The sequence below is a fragment of the Rhincodon typus genome, chromosome 27 (assembly GCF_021869965.1).
Source record: "Rhincodon typus isolate 14 chromosome 27, sRhiTyp1.1, whole genome shotgun sequence".
NCBI lineage: Eukaryota > Metazoa > Chordata > Chondrichthyes > Orectolobiformes > Rhincodontidae > Rhincodon > Rhincodon typus.
The window spans coordinates 14,614,430-14,636,609 of record NC_063358.1 but is presented as its reverse complement, the minus strand read 5'-3'; the positions used below and the strand labels follow the sequence as shown (position 1 = coordinate 14,636,609).

The 22,180-nt window shown below is 42.4% G+C and overlaps 1 protein-coding gene across 4 annotated transcripts in view; it reads right to left on the bottom strand.

Moving 5' to 3' along the window:
- The window catches only part of cep85 (centrosomal protein 85), an 84,929-nt gene that overhangs the window by 6,869 nt on the left and 55,880 nt on the right, over window positions 1-22,180 (bottom strand). For all 4 annotated transcript variants that reach the window (XM_048613026.1, XM_048613025.1, XM_048613024.1 and 1 more), the window contains 5 exons: window positions 15,936-16,088; window positions 12,982-13,136; window positions 8,574-8,691; window positions 3,502-3,552; window positions 2,545-2,652 (listed from right to left, as the gene is read on the bottom strand). In XM_048613026.1, the coding sequence (XP_048468983.1) occupies window positions 2,545-2,652; window positions 3,502-3,552; window positions 8,574-8,691; window positions 12,982-13,136; window positions 15,936-16,088 (585 nt within the window). The remainder of the gene's footprint in view (window positions 1-2,544; window positions 2,653-3,501; window positions 3,553-8,573; window positions 8,692-12,981; window positions 13,137-15,935; window positions 16,089-22,180) is intronic.

Genomic DNA, 22,180 nt, shown 5'->3' with positions numbered 1-22,180 from the left:
TGGCTCCAGCTTTCCTGGGATTTTTGATGCCAAGCTCATTCAAATAGGTCCTTGACTTCAAGGGAGGTCACTCTAACCCATTCTGGTGTTCAGCTCTATATTTGGACCAAGGCTATTAGAAGGTCAGGAGCTGAGCAACTGATGGAACTCAAACTGAGCATCAGTAAGCAGGTTACTCTGAGCAAATGCTCCTTGATAGCACTGTCAATGGCTTTTCAATCACTTTGCTGGTGATTAAGAATAGACAATTAGCAGTCACTAGCCAGCAAGATGCCAGTGTTGTAGTTGTAGTGGAACAGTTTGGCTAGAGGTTTAGCTAATTCTGAGGCACAAGCATTCAACATTCCAGCAATCGATGTGAAGGCCTACAGCCTTTGCAGTATTCAGTGTCTTCAGCCATTTAATCAATAATCAATACCAGGGGAAGTGAAGTGAATCAAATTGACAGAATCTATGATGCTAGGGACCTCAGGAGAAGACAAAGGTGGATCATCCACAGAACACTTCTGGCTAAAAAGATAGCTGCAAATACTTCAGCTTGGTCTTTAGCACCAAGGGGCTGGGCTCCCACAACATTGAGGACAAGGATAATGATGAAATATCCCCTTCCTCTTAGATATTTAATTGTCCACCATTCACGCTTCCCCCAATATCAGAAACCCTCATTCAGCAAGATGCCAATATAACAATAGGCTGAAGCACAGTATATTGCTAATGTCCAACAGGTGGCATAAACAGAAGGTCATAATTTCTTCCCCTCTGTGGGCAGATAAAAACTCACCAGTTCCAAAGCTGCCATTATAAATCATTATATGTAACTGAACTATAAGTAGGGAGAATGTATTAAGTAAACTAATGGGATTAAAGGCAGATAAGTCCCTGGGGCCTGATGACCTGCACCCTAAAGGTGTGAAAGAAAAGGAGATGGCAACAGAGATAGTGGATCCATAAGTTATTATATTCGAAAATTCTCTGGACTCGAGAAAAGGTACCAGTGTATTGGAAACATGCTGTGACACCCTTATTTAAAAGAAAGGGAGATAGGCAAAATGTGGGAAACTATAGACCAGTTAGTTTGACCTCTGCAGTGGGGAAGTTGCTGGAGTCAACCATAACGGAGGAGATAACTGAAACTTGGAAAAATAAAGTTCAATTCACTAGTGTCAGCATGGTTTCATGAAGGGCAAGACATGCCTTACAAAGTTGCCTGAAGTTCTTGGAGGATATAACCAGCAAGATGGATAATGGGAATCCAGTGGATGTGGTATATCTAGAACTTCCAGAAGGCATTAGACAAGATGCCACAAAAAGACGGATCCAGAAGGTTAGATCCTAGAGGGATATGAAGGGCACAGTATTGTCTTGTATAGAGGATTGGCTGGCTGGCTGGCTGACGAATGCAGAGGGTCAGATAAATGGGTCCTTCTCTGGATGGTGAACTGTAACATTGGGTGCCAGAGTTCAGTTCTCTGACCTCAAATATTTACAATCTATATAAATGATCTGCAAGCAAGGACAGAGTGTAACATAGCAAAATTTGTGGATGATACTAAAAGTGGGAAAGCAAGCTGTTGATGAGGAAATAAAGAGTTTACAGATGGATATTGATAGACAACAAAATGAGCCAGAATCTGACAGATAGAGTTTAAAATGTGGCTAAGTGGAAGATTGTCCATTTTGGCCATTATAATCCTGGCATTTATTGCCAAAGGACTGGATTATAAAAGTAACGTTGTTGCAATTATATAAAGGTGTTGGCGTGACCTGGAGTATTGTGTCAAGTTTGAAGGGTGTGTTGGCACTGGAAGCAGTTCAGAAGTGGTTCACCAGATTCATCCCTGGAATCAAAGGGCTGTCGAATAGCTTGGTCTTGTACTTGCTGGAGTTCAGAAGGGGCGGAGAGGGGGGGGGAGGGAGCAGGGGTCGTGGGATCTGATTGAAGTATATAAAATGCTAAAAGGGAATTGATAAGGTGAACATTGAACAAATGCTCCTCCTTGAGGGACAGTCTCAGGCAAGAGGTCATAAGTATAGACTGAGGGCAGGTAGGTCCAAAACTGAAAAGAAGAGAAACTACTTCTCTCAAAAGGTTTTGAAACTGTGGAACTCACTGTCCCGGAGTGCAGTGGACAAAGAATCAGAATCAACAGATCCAAGAAAGAAACAGATGTGTTTTTAATGAGAAGTGGGATAACGGGCGATCGGGAGGAGCCAGGGAAGTACAGTTGAGACCAGGATAAAATCAGCCATGATCATGTTAAATGGCAGAGCAGGAACAAAGGGCTGAATTGCCTATTCCTGCTCCTAATTCCTATGATGCTAGAACTGAATGATCAGGTAGGAATGTCAAAAACCACAATGAACAAATAGCTATAATGTAAAACATTCAGAATTGCCAAGTCCAATAGCTTAAAAGATCCACTAACAACTGGTCATTACAAAAGCCCATTTTAGTATGTTAGACCAGTTTTATCATCAGAGGGCACCACACTTTGGGAACTGCAGCAATTGATGCAAAAGCAGCTTACAAATCACTGTTCTCACCTCTTTCATGGCCTTCCTCAGTAACTGTGATCCATTCTCCTTCCCAGATAGCTCCTCACGAAGACCCTGACTTGTTCCTTCTTCTTGTGCCACACGTTCTTGCAGAGCCTACACATTTTGATACACGGAAATAGAGGTTAAAAGTATTTCAATAATCTCATCACTGCAGCTGGTCCTCACTCTCCTCAAAGAGAAGTGACTACAGGACAGTGCCATGGTGACCAAATCAATTGATGTTCTCTGGCTTTACCAGCAAGGTGCCATCATAGCCAAGCCAAATTTTGTCCTCACTACATGCTTAATAGCAATAGTCATCTAATAATGATCAGGCCTAGAATGCTGAATAATCTTGCTCTCCAGCCCCAAGATACTGAATGCAACTCTGAAATGTGAACTGAAAGGAGTCTAAGATCACAGGTGTTATCCGATGTAAGCTAGACAAGTACATGAGGGAAGGAAGTAGAAACATATGCTGATTGAGTTAGATAAAGTAGGGCAGGAGGAGGTTCTGCACTTTACATTCTATGTAACTCATCTGATCAGATACAGGACATCCAACAAAATGGTCAGCCCTGCAAAAATCAGCTACTCTATTGCCCAATTTTAAGGCAACTGTTATTTACTTATCTTAAAGCATGTCCTTCGTATTATTGAGCACTTCCACATCATTAAAAGCAAGACAGAATGTAGTGTAATCAGAGTTACTGTCATATAGCTTAAACCATCCTAACACACAAAAATTGCCATTGTCAAAAAAAATTGGTGTCAATTTTGTGCTACAGCACAATCAGAAACTGGTTTGGAACTGTTCATGTTCAGCCCAGAGAGAGATTCAACACTTTCACGCCGTCAGCAAGGTCAAGAATGAAACATAATATGCAGGGCTTAGGAGAGTGTCATTCACTTCCTTTTGCCCAGGTAAATTATACAGGTGATTATATTTTAGAAACTTCTTACCTGTACTTGTGAGGTAAGCTGCTCAATGCTTTTTTGTTGTTTATCTATGATCTAATAAATGAACAAAGAATTAGAAACAGTATCTGAAAAGAACATAACTAGTTCTAGTCTTGTGACCCTTTTACACAACACAATTGTATACAATACACTGGAATATCGAATGCTCCATCTACATTATGCAAATATCCTGCCTTCTGCACAATGCAGATAAGATAGTAGATAGCAATTGTTAAACACTAAGACGACAAAAAATAGTCGAAATATTTCTGGGGAATCATGTAATTACAGCATATTTGATGACCTGTAGTGAACTGCAAAGGCTTGCAGGCAATTTCAAATGGGGTGCAATTATTAGACTTCAAGGTGTGTAGAAACATTGTTTCCCACTGTTTTCCCCTATTACTATCAAGACTGTATCAATGCATTTATGTTTAAAAAAGTCACCGACAGCATTTCTTGTGGTCATGTATGGACAGTAGGGCATGACCTATCTGAACTATGCACGTTGAAGTGAAGGAAAGGACAATAACAGTGCATTGCAAACTACTATTTTCCAAACTGATCCCATTTAAACTCACTAACCTTTTCAAAAAAAGGGTAATAAAAACTGGCCTCGCCAGTATCACCCACAGCCCATGAACAAGGTACATACCCAAAATTTACTCACGGTCCCAGCAATAACAAATTAAGAACAAAGCACCATTGTTACATATAGCAGGTTATTCTCAAAAGTCCCCTATAGTTCAACTTGCAAAAGCAAATCAAATATGAAAATCTTTTTAAAGTTACTTTTGTATGATGTCAGTTTCAGCTGGACACTACATAACTTACTGAACCCCATCTCTCCTCAGCCCACTCCATCCAAAAATTGTGATCAGCTCTTTACCCCCAACCACAAACCTCTCTTCACAACTTGCTTTCCCTCCCAACTCACCTTCCAATTCTTGTTCTCCAATCCCGTTCTGATTCATTCTCTCAGATCTGCCCTCCTTTTCCATACTCCCACTATCCAGATTTCCCCACCCAATCATAATGTGTGCAAACTGGAATAGAGAGAAGCCACATCAGGACTGAAGCTCCAGGCGTGGGTTCCCTGCCCTCCTCTCCCTCCACCCGATATCTGCCAGCCAGTCCTACTTATTAAATAAAATCAAAACTGGCACACAGCTTTTTGCTGCCTTGACCAGTCAGCTTTTCAGTGCCCTGATACAGCAGTCAGTCAGCATGTTGATGGATAACTAGGGATTTAAAGGACTTGTTTAAATTGAAGCCACAAGTGAGGGCTCCATTTAAACACAACACCGAAGACAAGACAGGGACAATTTTCATACCACCGCAGATTAGCCACAAGTGACCTCAAGAACTAAACAGTGGCAAACTTCGGTAGGAAGTGACCTAATCAGGTTGATGTTCACAAATGTTTCCACTGTCAGAGTCTGTTAGCTAAAATGCCATTAAATATCACTATGAACAGATTTACAAAGTAATTTAAGGAAGTTGTCATCCAACTTTCATCTAACTGTATTTGGCTTGCTACAAATTTAAAGTGGACCACCAGTTATCTCCTTTCCTTGGAATTGCGCTGTTAGTGTGATGTACAATGTGACATTTACCCACACAAATGAGTAAAATGCAATATAATTAATGATTTATCCAATTTTAGCTGATGCAATGTCTCCTTTGTCACTTTTGGACAATTTTGTTCTGGTCTTTAGTACAGCACAACTTTCATTTACTACAGGTATTTAAAATATACACGTTTCGTGTATTTTTTGGCAACCTAATCCTCAAGGACAATTGTGTTACTCGTGTACAATCTTTTAATATTTTCTTCTCTATGAAGGGAAGACTAAACCAGAATTTACTTGTAGAGGATTATCATTGAAGTTTCCTTTCCAATTTTTCACTTTTTGCCTTTGGAATTTTGCTGTATTTCTGAAAGGCATTTTGGATATGTAATTATACCATGACCAGAACAAGGCTTGGTGGTGTGGCATACCAAAGGAATTGGGTGCTGCAGGGAGCAGGGGAGAAACAGGCTAAAAAGGGCAGGATCTTGAGTCAATAATATTTAAAGTTAATTAAAATCCTAATTGTTCTTATCTAACAAGTACCACTTCAGTAAAGCCAGAGTTAAAAAGCACAACGGGTAGTTTGGTCTACACACTAAAGGTGGATATGGAGTCTTCATACATCATTCAGCACAGATTCAACAGGATATTGCCTCATTGACTACAATGAACATACTATTGGAGTTCTATTTGTTGCAACAGATTAAAAGAGGCATGTGATAAAAGTGCTTAAAATTACAAAAAAGGAACAGGGGAGGTGGTAACAGACCAATAGTGTAGGGGTCAGTGGTCATTGATTCAACATGGAATGTAAGAGATTTACAAGCAAAGGCAGGACAATCTTCTTCAGAACGGATGCTGTGGATTTCACTTTCATGTTTATTGACAGGAGGCAGTACCTATGTAAACATTCAGAATTAGATTGGAGAGAGGAAGAAGGGTAAAAGGGACGGAATGGATACGGGAGCCAGGCAGATAAAATTGATTAAAATTATTTGCTCATGTAGAAGAAAAGCAATGACAAAAAAAATAGCATTTTCCATATTTTATCAATTTGAACTTCAAAAAGGAGTAGAGTAAAAGCTCAGCAAGGCTGATGAAATGCTTCCTGTTCCATATCTTCATTTATGGGTGTGCACCAAATCTCAGCAATTGTATCATGGATGCTGGCCTCGGTATTGTTAAAATCCAAGTTCAGAAATGGTACGTCAAAATTTGGCAAGTTTGGTGAACTTCTCGCAGTTTGAATCAGACTTATTTTTTGTTCATAACATTTCTAAAGCTGACTGGTAACTTCTGGCTAATCACAATTTGATTGATTACTCTACAGGTATCCAACAGCTCAGACCAAGTGGGGGGTGGGGGATGCACGGGCTTGTAAGAAGCTGCTGTCTCTTTGTCAATAAAGAGAGAATTATTTGGTTGAAACCTGAAAATCACGAGAACAAATTCATCCAGTGTTTTGAAGTCCTGTAAGAAGTTAGAGTGGAACGTGTAGATTCTTAGTTTCAACATTAAGAATACAAACAAGAGTGAGGCGGGATTATCAACTTAAAGTTCAGAGCATTGTCCTCTGCACTTCATGGGCCATTCACCACCAAAATGGTCAAGGATAGTCCCAACCAAGAACAGAGAATCAAAGCACGATACAAACACAGAAGTAGACAAATAGTCAACGACAAAAACTGCAAGGGACTAGAAGATTAGAATAATTAGAGATTAGATAATTCGACGTCTGATAAACTTCAAACAGGATTGCAGCATTAAAAGACTTGGGGTCTGGTAGACATCTTAAAAAGTTGGCAAAATGCCAGTAAAGCGGTTTTAAAACAGTGAAAATCCTAGTTGTTTTAGGTGGGTGCACACAATACCATTAGTGCTGCCTGGAGGATGTTCCAATGGGAATCCCAGTGCCCAGGCAGGTGAGCTCATGAATCCTCCCAAGGTGAGCAATACCACTGGCAACAACAGATGAAACCTAGCCTTATCATTAATACTCTTATGCCTCAGCATAAGAATTTCTTAAAAAAAAAAAGTACCCCACTTCAACAATTAAACCCACTCAATAAAGCCCACCTCTCAACACTTGAGCCCCTCAAACCTCCAAACCCTGCAACTAATAAAAATCCCAAATCAAGAACTTAATCTTGACCTCAAACATTAAACCAAACAACTTGTACTCAAACTTCTGCATTGCACTTGCTTCTCCTTCCTTTCCCTGTTTCTTAAATTCTCACCCTTAAGCCCACGTGGGGTTCTTAAAGTCACAACACAAAGAAAAAGTGCAAAGTTAACGGATGTCAATAATTCAAGATATTGCTTGAGTCTAAATACTTAAACATCACAAATACAGAGGAAAATGTTACTACCTGACCTCATCTCAGAGAAACAGAACCCAAGACTGCTCAACACTGTCAGAAGATCATCGAAGACCAAAACCAGGTGAAATATATCCTGGTAAGACTTCTAAGCATAGATTTGACACTTATCATTTTGCCAAAAACTTGTTGAAATAGTGAGAGGAATAAAATAGCACTACAAGTCCAATCACCAATCCCTTTGCACAATCTGCATTAGTGCAAGCATTGAATATACAGTAACTGCTGACAAATCGCTCATCTGGCTGATGAGGAATCTTTCACTAATTAGATATAAAGCTGAACACCTCAGTATTACACATGCCACGATACTACACACAACACAATTCCTACTAAATTGTACCATGTCCAATTATGGGACATTGTTGTTGTTGAAGCTCAGTTATGACAGCACGAAATAGCAGAAAGATGAGCCTCTTTCCCAGGCTGGAGATGTACTGGTACAAAAAAAAAGGGATCGCTTGCATCAAAAGCAGCCGGTTTACATTCAAGATTTTTTTTCATGAACTGAGCAAAGGACTGTCAAATCCCACACACTTAAAACAAGAATTTGATTTGTTCTGATTATAGGGTATAGCAGTTTCTGTTTGTATAATGGAACAGCAGACAGAAATCAATGCCTGAAACAAACATTAATTAAAATCCAGCAACCTCACTAAATAAAAATGGCCACAGTTTTAGTGACTGCCATATATCTGGAGCATTGGTAATTGGTTTCTCATGAAATGAGCTTCCTTACAGCTTCTGCAGATCTACAGTTAAGGATGGAATTTGATTGACTGCACTAGCCAAATGTACACATGCAGGAGCAAATTTACACGTCCTGCAAACAGTGAAAATCAGTTTTCTGACTGGCTAATCACTTGCCCTCAATTATTCCTCATTACTGCAGAAGACTACGGAGGCCTAGTCAGAGTGTTTTTAAGACAGAGATTGGTAGGTTCTTGATTACTTACAGGATCAGGTTAGAAGGATCAGGGAGAAGGCAGGAGAATGGGGTTGAGAAACATAATTAGGCATGATTGAATGGAGGAGAAGACTCAATGGACCAAAACCTAATTCTGCTCTTATATCTTATGGTATTACGCTGTATTTAGTCTGCCATGGAATAGTAGGTACTTACCTTCATGGCTCGCTCATAATCTCCTTTGAGGTTGTTGCTCTCACATTTCAGCTTCTCTACATCCATGATTGGCAACCTCACACCATCCTCCAGACACTTTGCAACTTTCTCCTGCAGGCTGAAGGAAAGATAGATAGCATTACATAATGTTACAATTAATACCTCCTTAAGAAGGACAGTGAGAAGGAATGAGTCAGTACAGAATTTAGTCATGTGCCCGAAATATTCATATCTTGTGCAGATTAAAAAAAGGTGTACCAGTGATACTCTTTGGGTCGTCAGGGCTTAAAGTGGCATTTGGTTAAATGCAGCTGTGACAACCTCTACAAGGTCCACAGGAAAATCACTAATTAACCTCCTTGTGGAGGTCATTAAGCATGAGCTCCCTCGGTAACAGGTAATGGCTTGCCCAGCTAGAACTCATCATCCAAGCTCACTTGTGGTACAGTGATCAGGCCCTCTTATGGTGTAGTGATAGTATTCCAACCACTGGACCAGGCAGCCCAGGTTCAAGTTCAACCTACTCCAGAGGTGTAGGAAAATACATCTGCTCAGGTTAAATTAAAACGTCTAAACCAATACAAATTTACATCCTGCATTTGAGATTATTGAAAGGTCAATAAAGGTCAAAAACTGATTGATGAGAAATTTAACCTGTGGCACAGAGGTGGTATCCTTACCTCTAGGATTTAGAAATCAGAGTTCAAGTCCCACTTGCACCAGAAGTGTGGAATAACATCTCTGAACAGGCTAATTTCAGGAAAAAAAAGCAGATCCAGCAAAAAGGGTCTACGGCACATCAGTAATGTCCCTACCTCTGAACAAGGAGACCTGGGTTCGAGTCCCACCTGCTCCAGAGGTGTATAATAACACTTCTGAACATGTGGCTCAAAAAAACATCCATAAAGCAGATCAATGGTTTTGCATTGCCCGTAACAGGCTTTGCATGTAAATATTCAATAGGCTGCACTGGTGTTTTACTGGGTGGTGAATAGTTAGAAACAAAAAAGAAGAAAGAAAGAATGACTTGGGTGTGTCACAGAGTTGGAGTACACCCTAGACAAGGTACCCAAAACAGGTGAAATGCAAAACCATGTCAAAAGGCGAAGCCAGCTCAAGACAGGGCTTTGCAAATAGTCGGTTCTGATATAATGCGACAGTTCCATTCTCATGTGATCTCGCATTAAGAAAATTGCACAGTAGCTGCACCATTTAAACTAGTGGGGCTGGAATCACATTATAGCTAATACAGGCAAGGAAAGTTTGCATTCTACAAATAGCAGTCTAAATTCTTCAAATACGTTAAAGCCAATTCGCGTTGAAGAAACCCACATTATAGCAGAACCGACTGCAAATCTGCCTGAGGATGAGGAATTGACACAGCTAAATTGCATCACTGCCCCCAAAGTGGCCCCAATGGAGATAACCATTCAGGTAAATGGCGACACCCAAACATGCAGGTAGACAGGTGCGGTTGTATCTTTGTTGGGGAGAAAAAAAGAAAAGAAGAGTGTTTAGGAAACTGATGGGGCATCTTACCTTTGAGCCTGCTGGACACAGACTAGACTGGCCACATATACTGGGGTGCTCTTGTGTATTATTGGGATCACTAACCCCAGTTCCACATGGGCACAGACAGTCAGACTCCCTTTACTGACAGTAATGGGGAAAGGGCCAGCTCCCAACCTTTTAGGAAAGGACTAACTACAGAAAATCTACTTGGATTGGCAACAAATCTTTAAAAATGGATACTGGCAGTCTATATGAAGTCATTGGGAAGTATCCTCACGCATGTTGAGTGTGCTTTGGGAGGATAAAAGGCATCAGGACCAACATCTAAGGAGACCCAGAGGCCCAGCCTAAATACTTGAAGGCACAACCGGTCCCCTATGCCCTACAATCCAAAGTAGAAACCGAATTGGGAATTTGACATTATATGCTTAGTATAACTATGTCAGTAATCCTAATTTTAAAATCTTACAATTTGGTTCGTCCGTGGGAATTATAAGCTGGTGGTCAACAGAGCTTGCTGCTGAGACAAGTACCCTGTGCCACACATAGAAGACTCGTACAAATCTGGCTGCAGGTCACTTTTCCAAATTGCATACGAGTCATACCTACCTCCAACTGGAGCTTGAGGGGTCTTCCAGCAAGTATGTCACTATGAATACTCACAAAAGGACTGTATTAGTACATTTGCTTGCCTTTTGTGGTATCTTTGGCTTGTGCCATCTTTCAAAGGGTGAGAGACGCTCAAGAGGTGCCCAGAATAGCAATCTGAATGATGTTTTAATCTCAGACATTATGGCAAAGGAATATTTAAAGTACTTGGAGGAAGTTTTACAGCATTCTTCTACAGCTGGTGTCCATCTAAAAAAGTGTTCCAAGTAAACAAGGTAACATACCTCAGGTACTGTGTTGACAAGGACAAATTATACACTGTCGAAGAGGTGGTGAAGGCCATAAAAAGGGCTCCAACTCCATTGTGTTCCTTAGAGTCGAAGTCTAAGTAATAGGGGAAATTCAGACCCAACTTGGGTGACCCTGCTGACATCCACCTATGTCATGCTCTAAAAAGAAGCCCAGAAAAAGGGGCCACAGTGGCATTGGTCAGACAGAGCTGTTAAACCAGGTAATAAAAGGAACTTCAGTGATGCCTGTCTGTGGATTCTGGCAGTTATCCTTGGAGGAAAAAAAGGGATCAGTATTATACATGGTTAAAATTGGGGAGAAGACTGCAAAATGCACGTTGACCACTTCTGTTGGCAGTAACCATCCTCAGAAGGAATTGTTGTTTCAGCAGACACACCATCATCAATATCCTGCAAACAGGAAACTCCTGCTGCTAAAAGCTCAAGTCAGCACTGAGGACTACAAAGACTCGAACTTGGGATGGAAACAGAGTTGGAATGAGCTCTGTCGGAGGTTGCCACCAAAAACAAGATCCCCTGCAACAGCTCTGAGTCTTCACAGAAGACTAATTATTATATGCTTCCCTAACAGACCCAGAAATCAACTGTAATGGGGCGATGGGCAAAGTGACACAAGGGCCCCATCGGCCTAGGTGCAAGGGGGATGCCTTGGATTTGGGGGAAGAGGGATGTGATAACCCCTAGGGATTCATGGGGAAATCATTATAGTCCTTGAGCTCGTTGAGTGTGATCTCCCCTCAGTAACAGGCAATGACCTGCCTAGCTGGAACTCATCGTCTTAGCCCACTTGTGGCGCAGTGGTAGTGAACCCACCCCTAGACCAAGAGGCCCAGGTTCAACCCTCACCTGCTCCAGAGGCATGTAATAACATCTGAACAGGTTGTTTTTTTTTTTAAAAAAAAAAAAAAAAAAAAATCAATAAAGCAGACGTCTCAATTGGCTCCACAGGTGATTTACCAGTGGTGGTTAGTAGTTTCAAAAAGAAAGTCAGTGATTTTTGGTGGTGGGAAAATTGTTTTGAGAGATAACTATACAAGCAGACACCCACACCCACCCCCACCGTCCCCCCAACTCCATTTTGATTTAGCTCCTTTCTGCTCTCCCTAACCCTCTCTCACTTTTGATGGTCTTGTAATGCATGTAAATTTCTAATTGGCTACATGGGTGATTTACTGGTGGTGGTTAAAAGAAGTAGCATAAAGCAGACCTAAGGATGGTCTGCTGAACGGTCTGTCCCAGTCTCCTAAGACTTTGTAAGCCAAGAGTAATGATTTTATTTAGGTGTTCAAAATTGAAAAACGTTCCTTTCCAGTCGGGTTTCCCGAGTCATTACAGCAACAATTCCACAACTCTAGTTTAAGTGAAAACCCTGTTGTTACTCTGGCTAGGAAATACAATAAAGAAGAATAATAATGTATAATTGATTATGTGAAGATGACTTCTCAAAATAGACTGAAATCATTGTCGGCACAGGGGTACTTATAAAACACCATTAACTGAAACCCTCAAGATGGGAATGCTGAGCTTATCTGGCAGTGATAATCATCTGTAAATATAAACTTAACTCTTCCAAATTCAGATTTATGCCAGGGCCTCAATTCTGTACTTATTCAAGAAAACTCCAATTACAGAATGCTTTCATTCCCTTATCTTCCCAGGAATAGCCTCCCACCTTGCTTTTCTTTATTTAGCACTAGATCAACTTTAATAGTCACTGTAAATACTAGAAATGTTTGGCAGGCAACTCACCATCCAAGAGAGGAGACAGATTTGGGTTTTGAATGGGAAGTCATCGAAAAGGCTATCCCCCATTCTGCACCTCAGCAGCTGACCAATACTAGCATTGCATAATTTAAAACACAGGAGCCAGAGAGAATGAGGAATAATTGCCTCTAAAACTAAACAATTTAAATTCCAACCACGTAAAACAATCCGACCAAAAGAAATAAATGAGAATACCCGCCAGGTTACATTACCCATGAACCGTGGAGACCAGCTCCAACTCTTTCTGCTTCTGTTTCTCCAGGATGCTATCTTTTTCTCGACATAGTGCTCGAGATTCCCCAAGTTTGGTCTCCAGATCCAGCACTGTACCCTGCAGAAGCTGACATTGCAGTTCCACATCCTTCAGCTACAACAAGACAAAAAAAAAAAAAAAACACAACATCAGTGATCCAGAATACTTGCACCTGGGAAAAAGACACAGTATTCTAGTCAGCCGAGACACCAGCTCTCAATCTAGGTATTTCCCCTCTATCAGGCCCATAAGGGCCATTGCTCTTTACTCAGGATTCATAATGAACTTCCCTTCATCACACAGTGCTGCATTTACCAATTGAATGCAGGCAGCTTGTATTGTAATCCTTAAAGCTACTCAGTGGAAACAAATTTGTTCCCATTATTTGGCAAAGGAATGCTTTGCCAAAAAAGGGAAAGAAAAACAAAATCACTAAGTTAGGGATCAAAAAAAAGGCAACTGGACTTGTAGCACTAAGCCGTTTGAAATATATTTGTGCTGCTAGCTCCACACCTCTACTTTCAACACTATCTTACTGTCTCATTGACACGATCACACCATGAAACTCCGTAACAACATTTACTGCAAGTGAATCAATAGAATATACAGAAGAGCATGCATGAGGCATACTAAAAAAGGTGGTGTCAACCTGGTGAAGCTACTGTTCTGTCAAGCGATAGAGCTAAGCAATTCCACAACCAACAGATCAAATCTAAGCTCTGCAGTCGTACCAGTCACGAACGGTGGGAACACCACTATCTGCAAGCTCCCCTCCAAGCCACTCACCATCCGGACTTGGAAATACATCACCATTCCTTTACGGTCGTTGGATCAAAATCTTGAACTCCCTCCCCAATGGCATTGGGAGTCTCCCTATAGCACATGGACTGCATCAGTTCAAGGCAGCAGCTCACCAGCACCTTCAAGAGCAATTAGGGATGGGCAATAAATGCTGGTGCAGCCAATGATGCCCATGTCGCATGAGTGACTACATAAAAGAATCAAGACTGAATAAAATACGAAAACCAGGGAATCACTACATTGGTTATGAATGTGGGAGTTTTACTGTAAATTTGAGGCCCAGAAATGCATTTCAGAACTCTCAAAATTGTCAACAAGTTGACACTGGAAATTGCCAAGGGATGTTTGAACCTTGGGAAGCAGGGTATTACCATAGGCCCTAGTCAGAAGCTTCAGACAGTTCCATCTTACCTCTGGATAGTAACCATCTCCAGGAAACTGTAGATGGAAAAATCCAATCTAACTCCTGATTAACTATATAACCCACATCTCCAATCCCACCTGCTACTGATCCCTTACCTATTTACCTCACCTTACCGTCCTTACAGGTGTACGCACATCCAGAAAAGCTGTGTAAAAGTTTCACACTTTTCAGTCTGTTAGTGAACATTTACCGACACATGGCAGCTATTGCCATTAAAAAGAACAAGGTGCAACTCCTGTGGGGGTTTCCTTTGCTGAGTTCTGAAGGATCCTACATCAAAAGACTAGCCATAAAAATTGGAGGAAACCAAGTTTAGTGTTTTCTCACATCAAGGTCAGAAAGAGGGGCTCTTATCCTGACTGGAACATTTGGGCCGTGACAAAACGCCAGATGGGGGGTGTGGTTTTTAGATTCAAATGGAAAGAAGCAGTTACCAATGCAAATTAAATCCAGACATACCAGAGAACTGTAAAGACCATGCCTTTTTATTTTCCAGCATTTTAAAATTACAGACTGGAATGAGAGCTGCTTATTGGATCAGTGGTTAAATGTGGTTGCAGACAACTGAAGGCATGGAGCTGTGTACAAATTATTAAAAAAAAAACAAAAAAAAAACAAACACTTTGGTTGGTACAAACAGCGGATTGATAACTCGCCACTAGTCTACTGACCAATGACAAAGGCCTTCTGCTTGCCAACAACCAGGTGATTGGTTCTTAGGTAGGTGAACAGGTTGGGGCTGCAAATGAGATACTTTGAGCCACAAACAGTTTAGGAGCTTTCAGGAAAAGCCATTTTAATCCGAAAGCCTTTACAAACCAGTTTTTTTTCCCCTTCAGCAGGAATTGCTTTAATTGTTGAGTTAGAGACCTTATATCATCAATAAAACCAGCCACTGTGCTTCCTGCAAAACTTTGAAAGCATCTAGAGAAGGATGACAGATGTAGTGTTCCGACCAGCACAAGTCGTCAAAATCTTAGTGAACAAGAACCATGGAACTGCTTCTCAGTTTTCCCTCCATCTATAATACCGTTTTCTTTCCCTCCGTGCACGTAAAATTGGACATTTATATGGGGATTAGCACTTCAATTAATGGAGTTATACACCAAATGATTCATAATTATTGACCTGAGACTAGTCGAATTGTGTAAAAAAAAATGTATAGAAACCTGGTGTACACTTTCAGACCTAGGATGTCAGAAGATTAAGCAATCTTACTGTACTTTATAAAATTTTTCAACTTTTGTGATGAGTCTAGGAATAGTGGGGCTCAATTTCCAGCACGTACCTCGGAGGTGTGACAGAGCAGAACTCTAACCTTGTCCACTTCAATCTGACAGAAGCTTAAGTTTTGTAGCCTATTCTTACTACAATGATGGAAAACTGTTTTCCTTGCCCTGTGGAAAGGCAAAGAATTAGGAGAAACCTCTTGTTAATGTTGGTTATGAGAGAAATACTAGCAGATCACTTAGATCTCCCCGATTCTGATTCTCTCTTCAGTAGCACTAAGAGATCATTTCTGAAGAGGCAGATGGGGTCCAGTTCAGCAGCTTAGCCATCATTGTGGAATTATATTTGGTTGCGGTGAAGATTTGGAAATGTCAAGCTTCTAGTAGGTGAATTTCCATGCTCATTCTGCAAATATTTACACTATAATCCAGGAAAAGACAGCCAAGTATCAGTCTCACCTGTCGGCTCTGCTTCTGATAGTCATCCAAGGTGGGCAAGTCTGCCAGGTACCGCTCAAGAGTTTCGATGCGTTGTTGTTTCTCTCTGTTCTGTTCCGCCTCCTTCTGGCATTTCCTTTTCAGATTGTTGATGTGTTTGTCACGGCCTCGGACCTGAGCAACATAAGCCAGAACATTGAAAGACCAAGTAGGAATACAAACAAATCCGAGGGATCAATGGAAAGCAGAGGGGAAAAACATGGGCTGGTGGTCTCACACCAATCTAGAAGCACTGGGATCATTTATAAACACATCCTGTTTCTCCAGCTAACTCCACATACCAAAGAGCAAGTGTACTCTGCATGGTACTATTATTACATCAGGCAACACTTAAATAAATCCATCAGGAATCTGTTCATTTAACTTTGAATATTGTTTTCTTTTTTAAGCAAAGTAGTCAAGCCCATTTAAATGGTTAAGCTTTGAAATGACAAGTCATTGATGACAAAAACTAGGAAAAGATTTTATTCAAAGTTTTTTTTCAGCTATGGTGAAAATTGGCAAATCTCCTCGAAAGTCTATGGATACTGCTGAGGAAACATCTAACTTCAACTTGAAAACACGTTTACTGAGCTAGGCATGGATATGATAAAGGTAGGAAGAAGACAAAGTTTAAAAAAAGGTACAGATTATTCACTGCCTAAATGACTAGCAAGAGAAATTCAAGAGACTAATTGTCCCTTTGCAGCCCTATGATAGCTGTCCCTGATAAATGCTTAAAACAAATAAACGAAGAATTGTTAAAGAAAGAAAATCTAGATCTATTCAGTTAACTGTTGTAATATCTCCCCGAAATCAATTGTATTGAAACCTTTTTACGAAGTATTTCACCCAGTTGCAGTCATGATACTGATAAGACATGGGCTATCAATTTCTGAGTTCCATTATCTGATTGAAATATCTGCAAAAACAGTGGCTTAAATTGGCAGCAGTTAATCACAGCTTAACCCAACTTGAATGAAACAAATGGGAGATAAACAACAGCCTTAGTCTAAAGTAATATGTTAGACAACACTTTCTTCATAACTCTATAATTGTCCTTATTTAAATTGAAGGCACGACTTGAGACCAGAGTTGCTCTCCCTCAAATTGAATTTAAAATTCTCATGTTGTGATTGCTAGACTCTAGAGGATCATTAACTACTCATTAATCGTACCTCATTGCACATTACTAGATCTAAAACAGCCTGTTCCTAGGTAGCTTTTTGTGATCCAAGATACAATTCCTGATGTACTCCACAAATTAGTCTTCTACATTTTACTTTACACATCTGGTGTGTCCGGTCAACATGCAGTTTAAAATTCACAAATGACAACTACAGTGGCCTTCCTAAATGCCCACATTTTTCCCCCCATTTGTACTTTGGTAACTCTGAACTGCCTCGTCAAATGGACTAGCAAGCCATTCAAATCAATTAGGACTTGCCAGCAATGCAAGACAGATAGCTATATTAGTGAAGAAAGGATGCTCTCCTTCAGCAAACAAGGTACAACAGCAGAGGGGTAATATTGCAACTATACAAGACACTGGTTAGGCTGCTGTGGGACCTGCTCACATTATGTAATTTACGTTCTTCCTCTAAAGTACAGTGGAGATTTACAATAATGCTGCCAGGACTTAAATTTCAACTACCAAAGATTGGATAGGCTAGACTGTTTTCCTTAGAATAGAGCAGACTGACTTAATTGAGGTGTACAAAATAATGAAGGGCTTGGATAGAGTGGGCAGGGAAGATCGGTTTCCTTTTGCAGAGACTTCAATTACTAGGGGTGCAGATGAATGATGATTGGTAGAAGGATTAGTGGGGATAGGAGAAAAACAAAGATATTTCGCCCAGAGGGTGATGGGTTCTGGAATGTGCTGCCTGTTGTGGTGGCTGAGGTGGAAACACTAGGATGGGTGTGCAACAGTTAGCAAAACAGACGGAGTAGTGTGTAACAAGCCAATATCACTGAAGAAAACTGGAAGCACAGTCCTCGGTGGGACTTGGGGTATAAACAAAGGATAAAATTTTTCTAGTCTACAGCTTACTCTGCCTTAAAGAGGAGGCAGTTAGAACAGAGTGTGGGTGGATAGTGGCAGAGCTTATCGTTAAAAGCTCAAAAGGTAAGGCCCAGATCAAATGCAGTTGGAGCAGCAGCTAAACCCAAACAAGAACTCGGCCAAAACTCAAAGGCTGACAAAAAGTGACATCAGCACAAAGTGGTGAATTGATTCAGTAAGCCATTTTTGTCCACTTTATAGCTATAACATATCTGGTAAGGCCATTCCACAAAGGAGCGATCCTTACCGGATGCACTGTAGTGCTATTGTCAAAAGAGGAATGCAAACTCAGGCATTACTGCACATCATTCGGACTATCTGCGGGACGAGAAGGCACAGGGCCATCTGGGCACAGCCCTCATCCATTTGCACCACGCATGTAGACGTCATAGCATTCGACACTGCTGGCCATAACGATAGTAATCAGGTCTCCGATGGATATTTTGGAGATCCCAATCTCGAGGTGAATGGCGCTGTTGGTGTAAATGAGCCCACGGCAAGATATCACAACCAGAATCTGTTTTACCGTCACGATCCTGTGGCCCAACGCTGCAAGTGCTTCCTTGTAGCGGTTACCACCTCGTCACATCCGTATTTCTCATGTTTTAGGGTCCATGTCTCTTCCATACGTGATTCAAGGGGCACCGCTACATCACACACATAGGCGGTATCGCTCTCCACCATTACGATGTCTGGTTTGCAGAATGATGTCTTCAGTGGTATTCTAGGCTCTATCATTATTTCGGCCTGCGTGACATGTCGCAGCTGTCGCACCAGTTGTTTAACTATTCAACTGTGTCGTGCGCCATGCGTAACCATACAACTCTGCAAAACATGGTTGAGCGTCTCCGGTTTGCCACAGTCGCCTTGGCATTTATTGTCCCCAGTTCCACAGGCACCTCGAGCTCTCCTAGTCTTCGTCGAGAGCGACCCACTTCTCAGTTGAGTCGCTCTGATGAACAACCTGGGGAACATCTTTTCATTCTGCAACAACCTGTATGGTGATATTTGGTCAGCTTTCACCCCCTGCAGTATCTTACAGTCAGCGTGGCTCAGCATGCGCTCTCTCCAGCCCTCCTTAGCTTCCTGCAAGTTCGATACCCCAACATTTCCAATCCTGCCTGCTCTGGACATCTCTCTGCACACAGGCTGGAAGGAGTCCGGCGTCGACAACGCCCGCATCCAAGGGGTTTCTTTCGCTAAGAGTCGTTCCAGTCTCTTCCCTTTTTCGAAGGGTATTACTGTCGATAGGCATGGAATGCCCAATCCACCATCCTTTATGGTGGAATGTATAAAACATGTGGACGTGTCTTTGGGAAGACAGAGCCAATCTCTGATGGCCTGCCTGACCTGCCGATCCATTGCATTGAGGGTGTTGCGATGTACCTCACCCAAATGTCAGACTATATTTCAGCTTCGGAATTAAATAATTACGGATGATTTCCACCCGCTGTTGTGGTTTTAACAGGGCGTGTGAAACTTCCTGCATCATCTCATGAAGTATCTTCTTGTGAAGCATTGGTGCCCGTCCCTTCCAATTAAGTAGGACTCCCAGGTATTTGACTTGGTCGGGAGGGCCCATCGATGGAATATCCGAGCCATCCATACAGATCTTCATCTCCCCGATGGCCACCTTCTTTAAATTCTTCAATCCAACGACCGAGCGTCATTGATTTTGCAGGATTGATCTTCATACCCGCTGCATTTAGGGACGCTGTTAATTTCCCCAGTTTCTCTCTCAGGCGTGGTTCGTTCTCGGCCAAGACCACCAGGTCATCCGCGTAGGCCACCACATCCACCTTCTCATCAGCGAACTGGTACCCTATTCGTCTATCAGCAAGCGCGATCACCTCATCCACCACCATAATGAATAGCCGTGGAGTGAAGGGATTGCCCTACCTCACCCTCCTCGTGGCTCCGATCGTGGTTTTGCCCAACAGGGCTTCCACTCCATCATAGCCACTCTTCAGCAAAGCCACCAATGGGGGTGGCGCTCCAAATCCTGCTGCCACTCGAAAGATGGTGTCATGAGCGACCAAGTCAAATGCCTTCGACACATCAATAAAAGCGCAAGCCAGGTTGTCGTATCTTGCACTTGCCTCACGCAACACCGCCGTCACTAGCTGGGTGGCTTCAAACGTCCCATCCATCCGCAAAAATCCGAACTGAAAGGACGGCAGGTCCAGGCAGGACATCCATCTCTCAGCGAGGATTGTGTGGAATACCTGGAGAACCACAGACGTTATATTTAATCGGCCTCAAGTCCGTTGGGCTAGTAATTTTCCCTTCAGACTTGAGGACTAACGTTATTCGGGAAACCCGTAGTCTTTTAGGAACAAATTCCAAGGCAATAGTGATGTTAAAATATGCGGCCCATATCCTCCCATCCGCTGCTGCCATTTCCTCTGCCAACAGTCTATCAACACCGGGTGCTGTGCCCTTGGAAGCCACTATGGCTTTCCTCACTTCCTCCGTCTCGCACGGATGAATTAGGTCCCACCTTGCATCCAGAATTCTTCTAATCGGCCGATCATCCGCCTTATGCTCACGTGACAGAAGTTCCTTCCAATACTCAACTTATCGGCAACCGCCATGTCCTTTAAATCCATCCTCCGTGGGGAGTGAACCATATCCCCCCTCCGCTTCGCCCAGTGGGCCTGGATATGGGCATACTCCTTGCGCCTCCGCTGTCTTGCGCTTAACTGTTGCCACTTCCGAGATGTAACGCGGGACTTCGATGGTATCCATTTCATCTGCACGATCATCCAATACTTTTCTTGCTTCCGTCACCAAGCACTCCCTCCGGATAATCCACCCGGCCAGATTCCGGAGTACACTGGACCCAAATGTTTCCGTGCTGATTCCCTGTAACTGTTGATCAGCTATCTCGATCAATCGTGGACGATTGGCGTCGACGATAGAGGGATGCTGTTCTAAATCCAACGGAGTAATACCAGTGTGGGCATGATGTTCTTCACTTGCGTGTAGACTTATCCTCGGTGCTGATATAGATGTTGTCCGCGTCAGCTGCTCTTTCCGCCTTCTTGTTCCTCGTTCCTGCAAGTCAGTTCTAGTGGGCTCCGGGTCATCTGCTGACTTGGTGCTTGCCATGTGGTCCTGGGTTCTATCCTCTGATCTTTCTCTCGATGGTACTGATGGAGCTCCTCCTTCGCTCACCCGGGCAATAAATCCCTTTGGCGTCGGGTTCACCCCATCCCCAGATTCCAGCCAGCCGATAGATTTTAAAATCTCATCCTCACAGCCTCCCGTGTCCTTCCCAGCCTCTCAGCCATGATCTGACAGATCCCCTTCTTGTCCATTCCAGGCATTCAGTGAGCAAAGACGTATTCCCTCAGTTGCTCATCTTCATGGGCCTCCCATCTTAGTTTAACCACTTTCATGGCATCTAACTTCTTCCTATTGGCTTCTTCAGGGTGTTGTCTTCTTTGGTGCTGGGACAGACCGATCTTCGTACCGAAGGCTGCTTGGCAGATTTCACACCTCCAATTCGGCTCGGCTTTAGTGTCACCCTCCACATAATGCGTCCTTCTGTGACTATTTAGCCCCAACCTCGACCTGTATTCCTTCCCGCACTCCTCACAGATAAATCTTGCATTTCCTCTTTGACTGCTGTGTACCGAAGCGGAGGCTTCGGATTTCTCCATTTCATTTCGTTTTGACGTAGCACAGCTTAAAACGACTGGGGGTGCTGGCCTCAGTCGAGTTGGTCGACACTTAGTCAGGCAACACCTGCTTCCAGCGGAAACCACAAGGAGGTGGTCGACCACGTAACTAGCTTTTTTTTTGAAAGAAAATTAATATTCTACTTGGCTTCAATTTTACTGTAAGAGTATTTTTTTCATCAAGACAGCTCACTCCAATGCGTGGCACTGCCTGTAGCAGGTGGGAAGCTTTAGATACACTGGCAGTCTGACTTACCAAGTGCCACTGGTTTGATTAGCTTGACCACCGAGTTTTGAGTTTGAACATTGGCTGGAAGCACAGCACTGCATCCAACAGATTGAATATTAGGAGGACAGTATGCACGTTTGAGACCTGGTCACCCCACCACTTAAAAAGGAAGTGCAGTCAGACAAGGAATGGGCAGATGAATAAGAGACTGAAGAGTTAATGCGGGAGGGAAGGGTTTAGATGCCTGGAT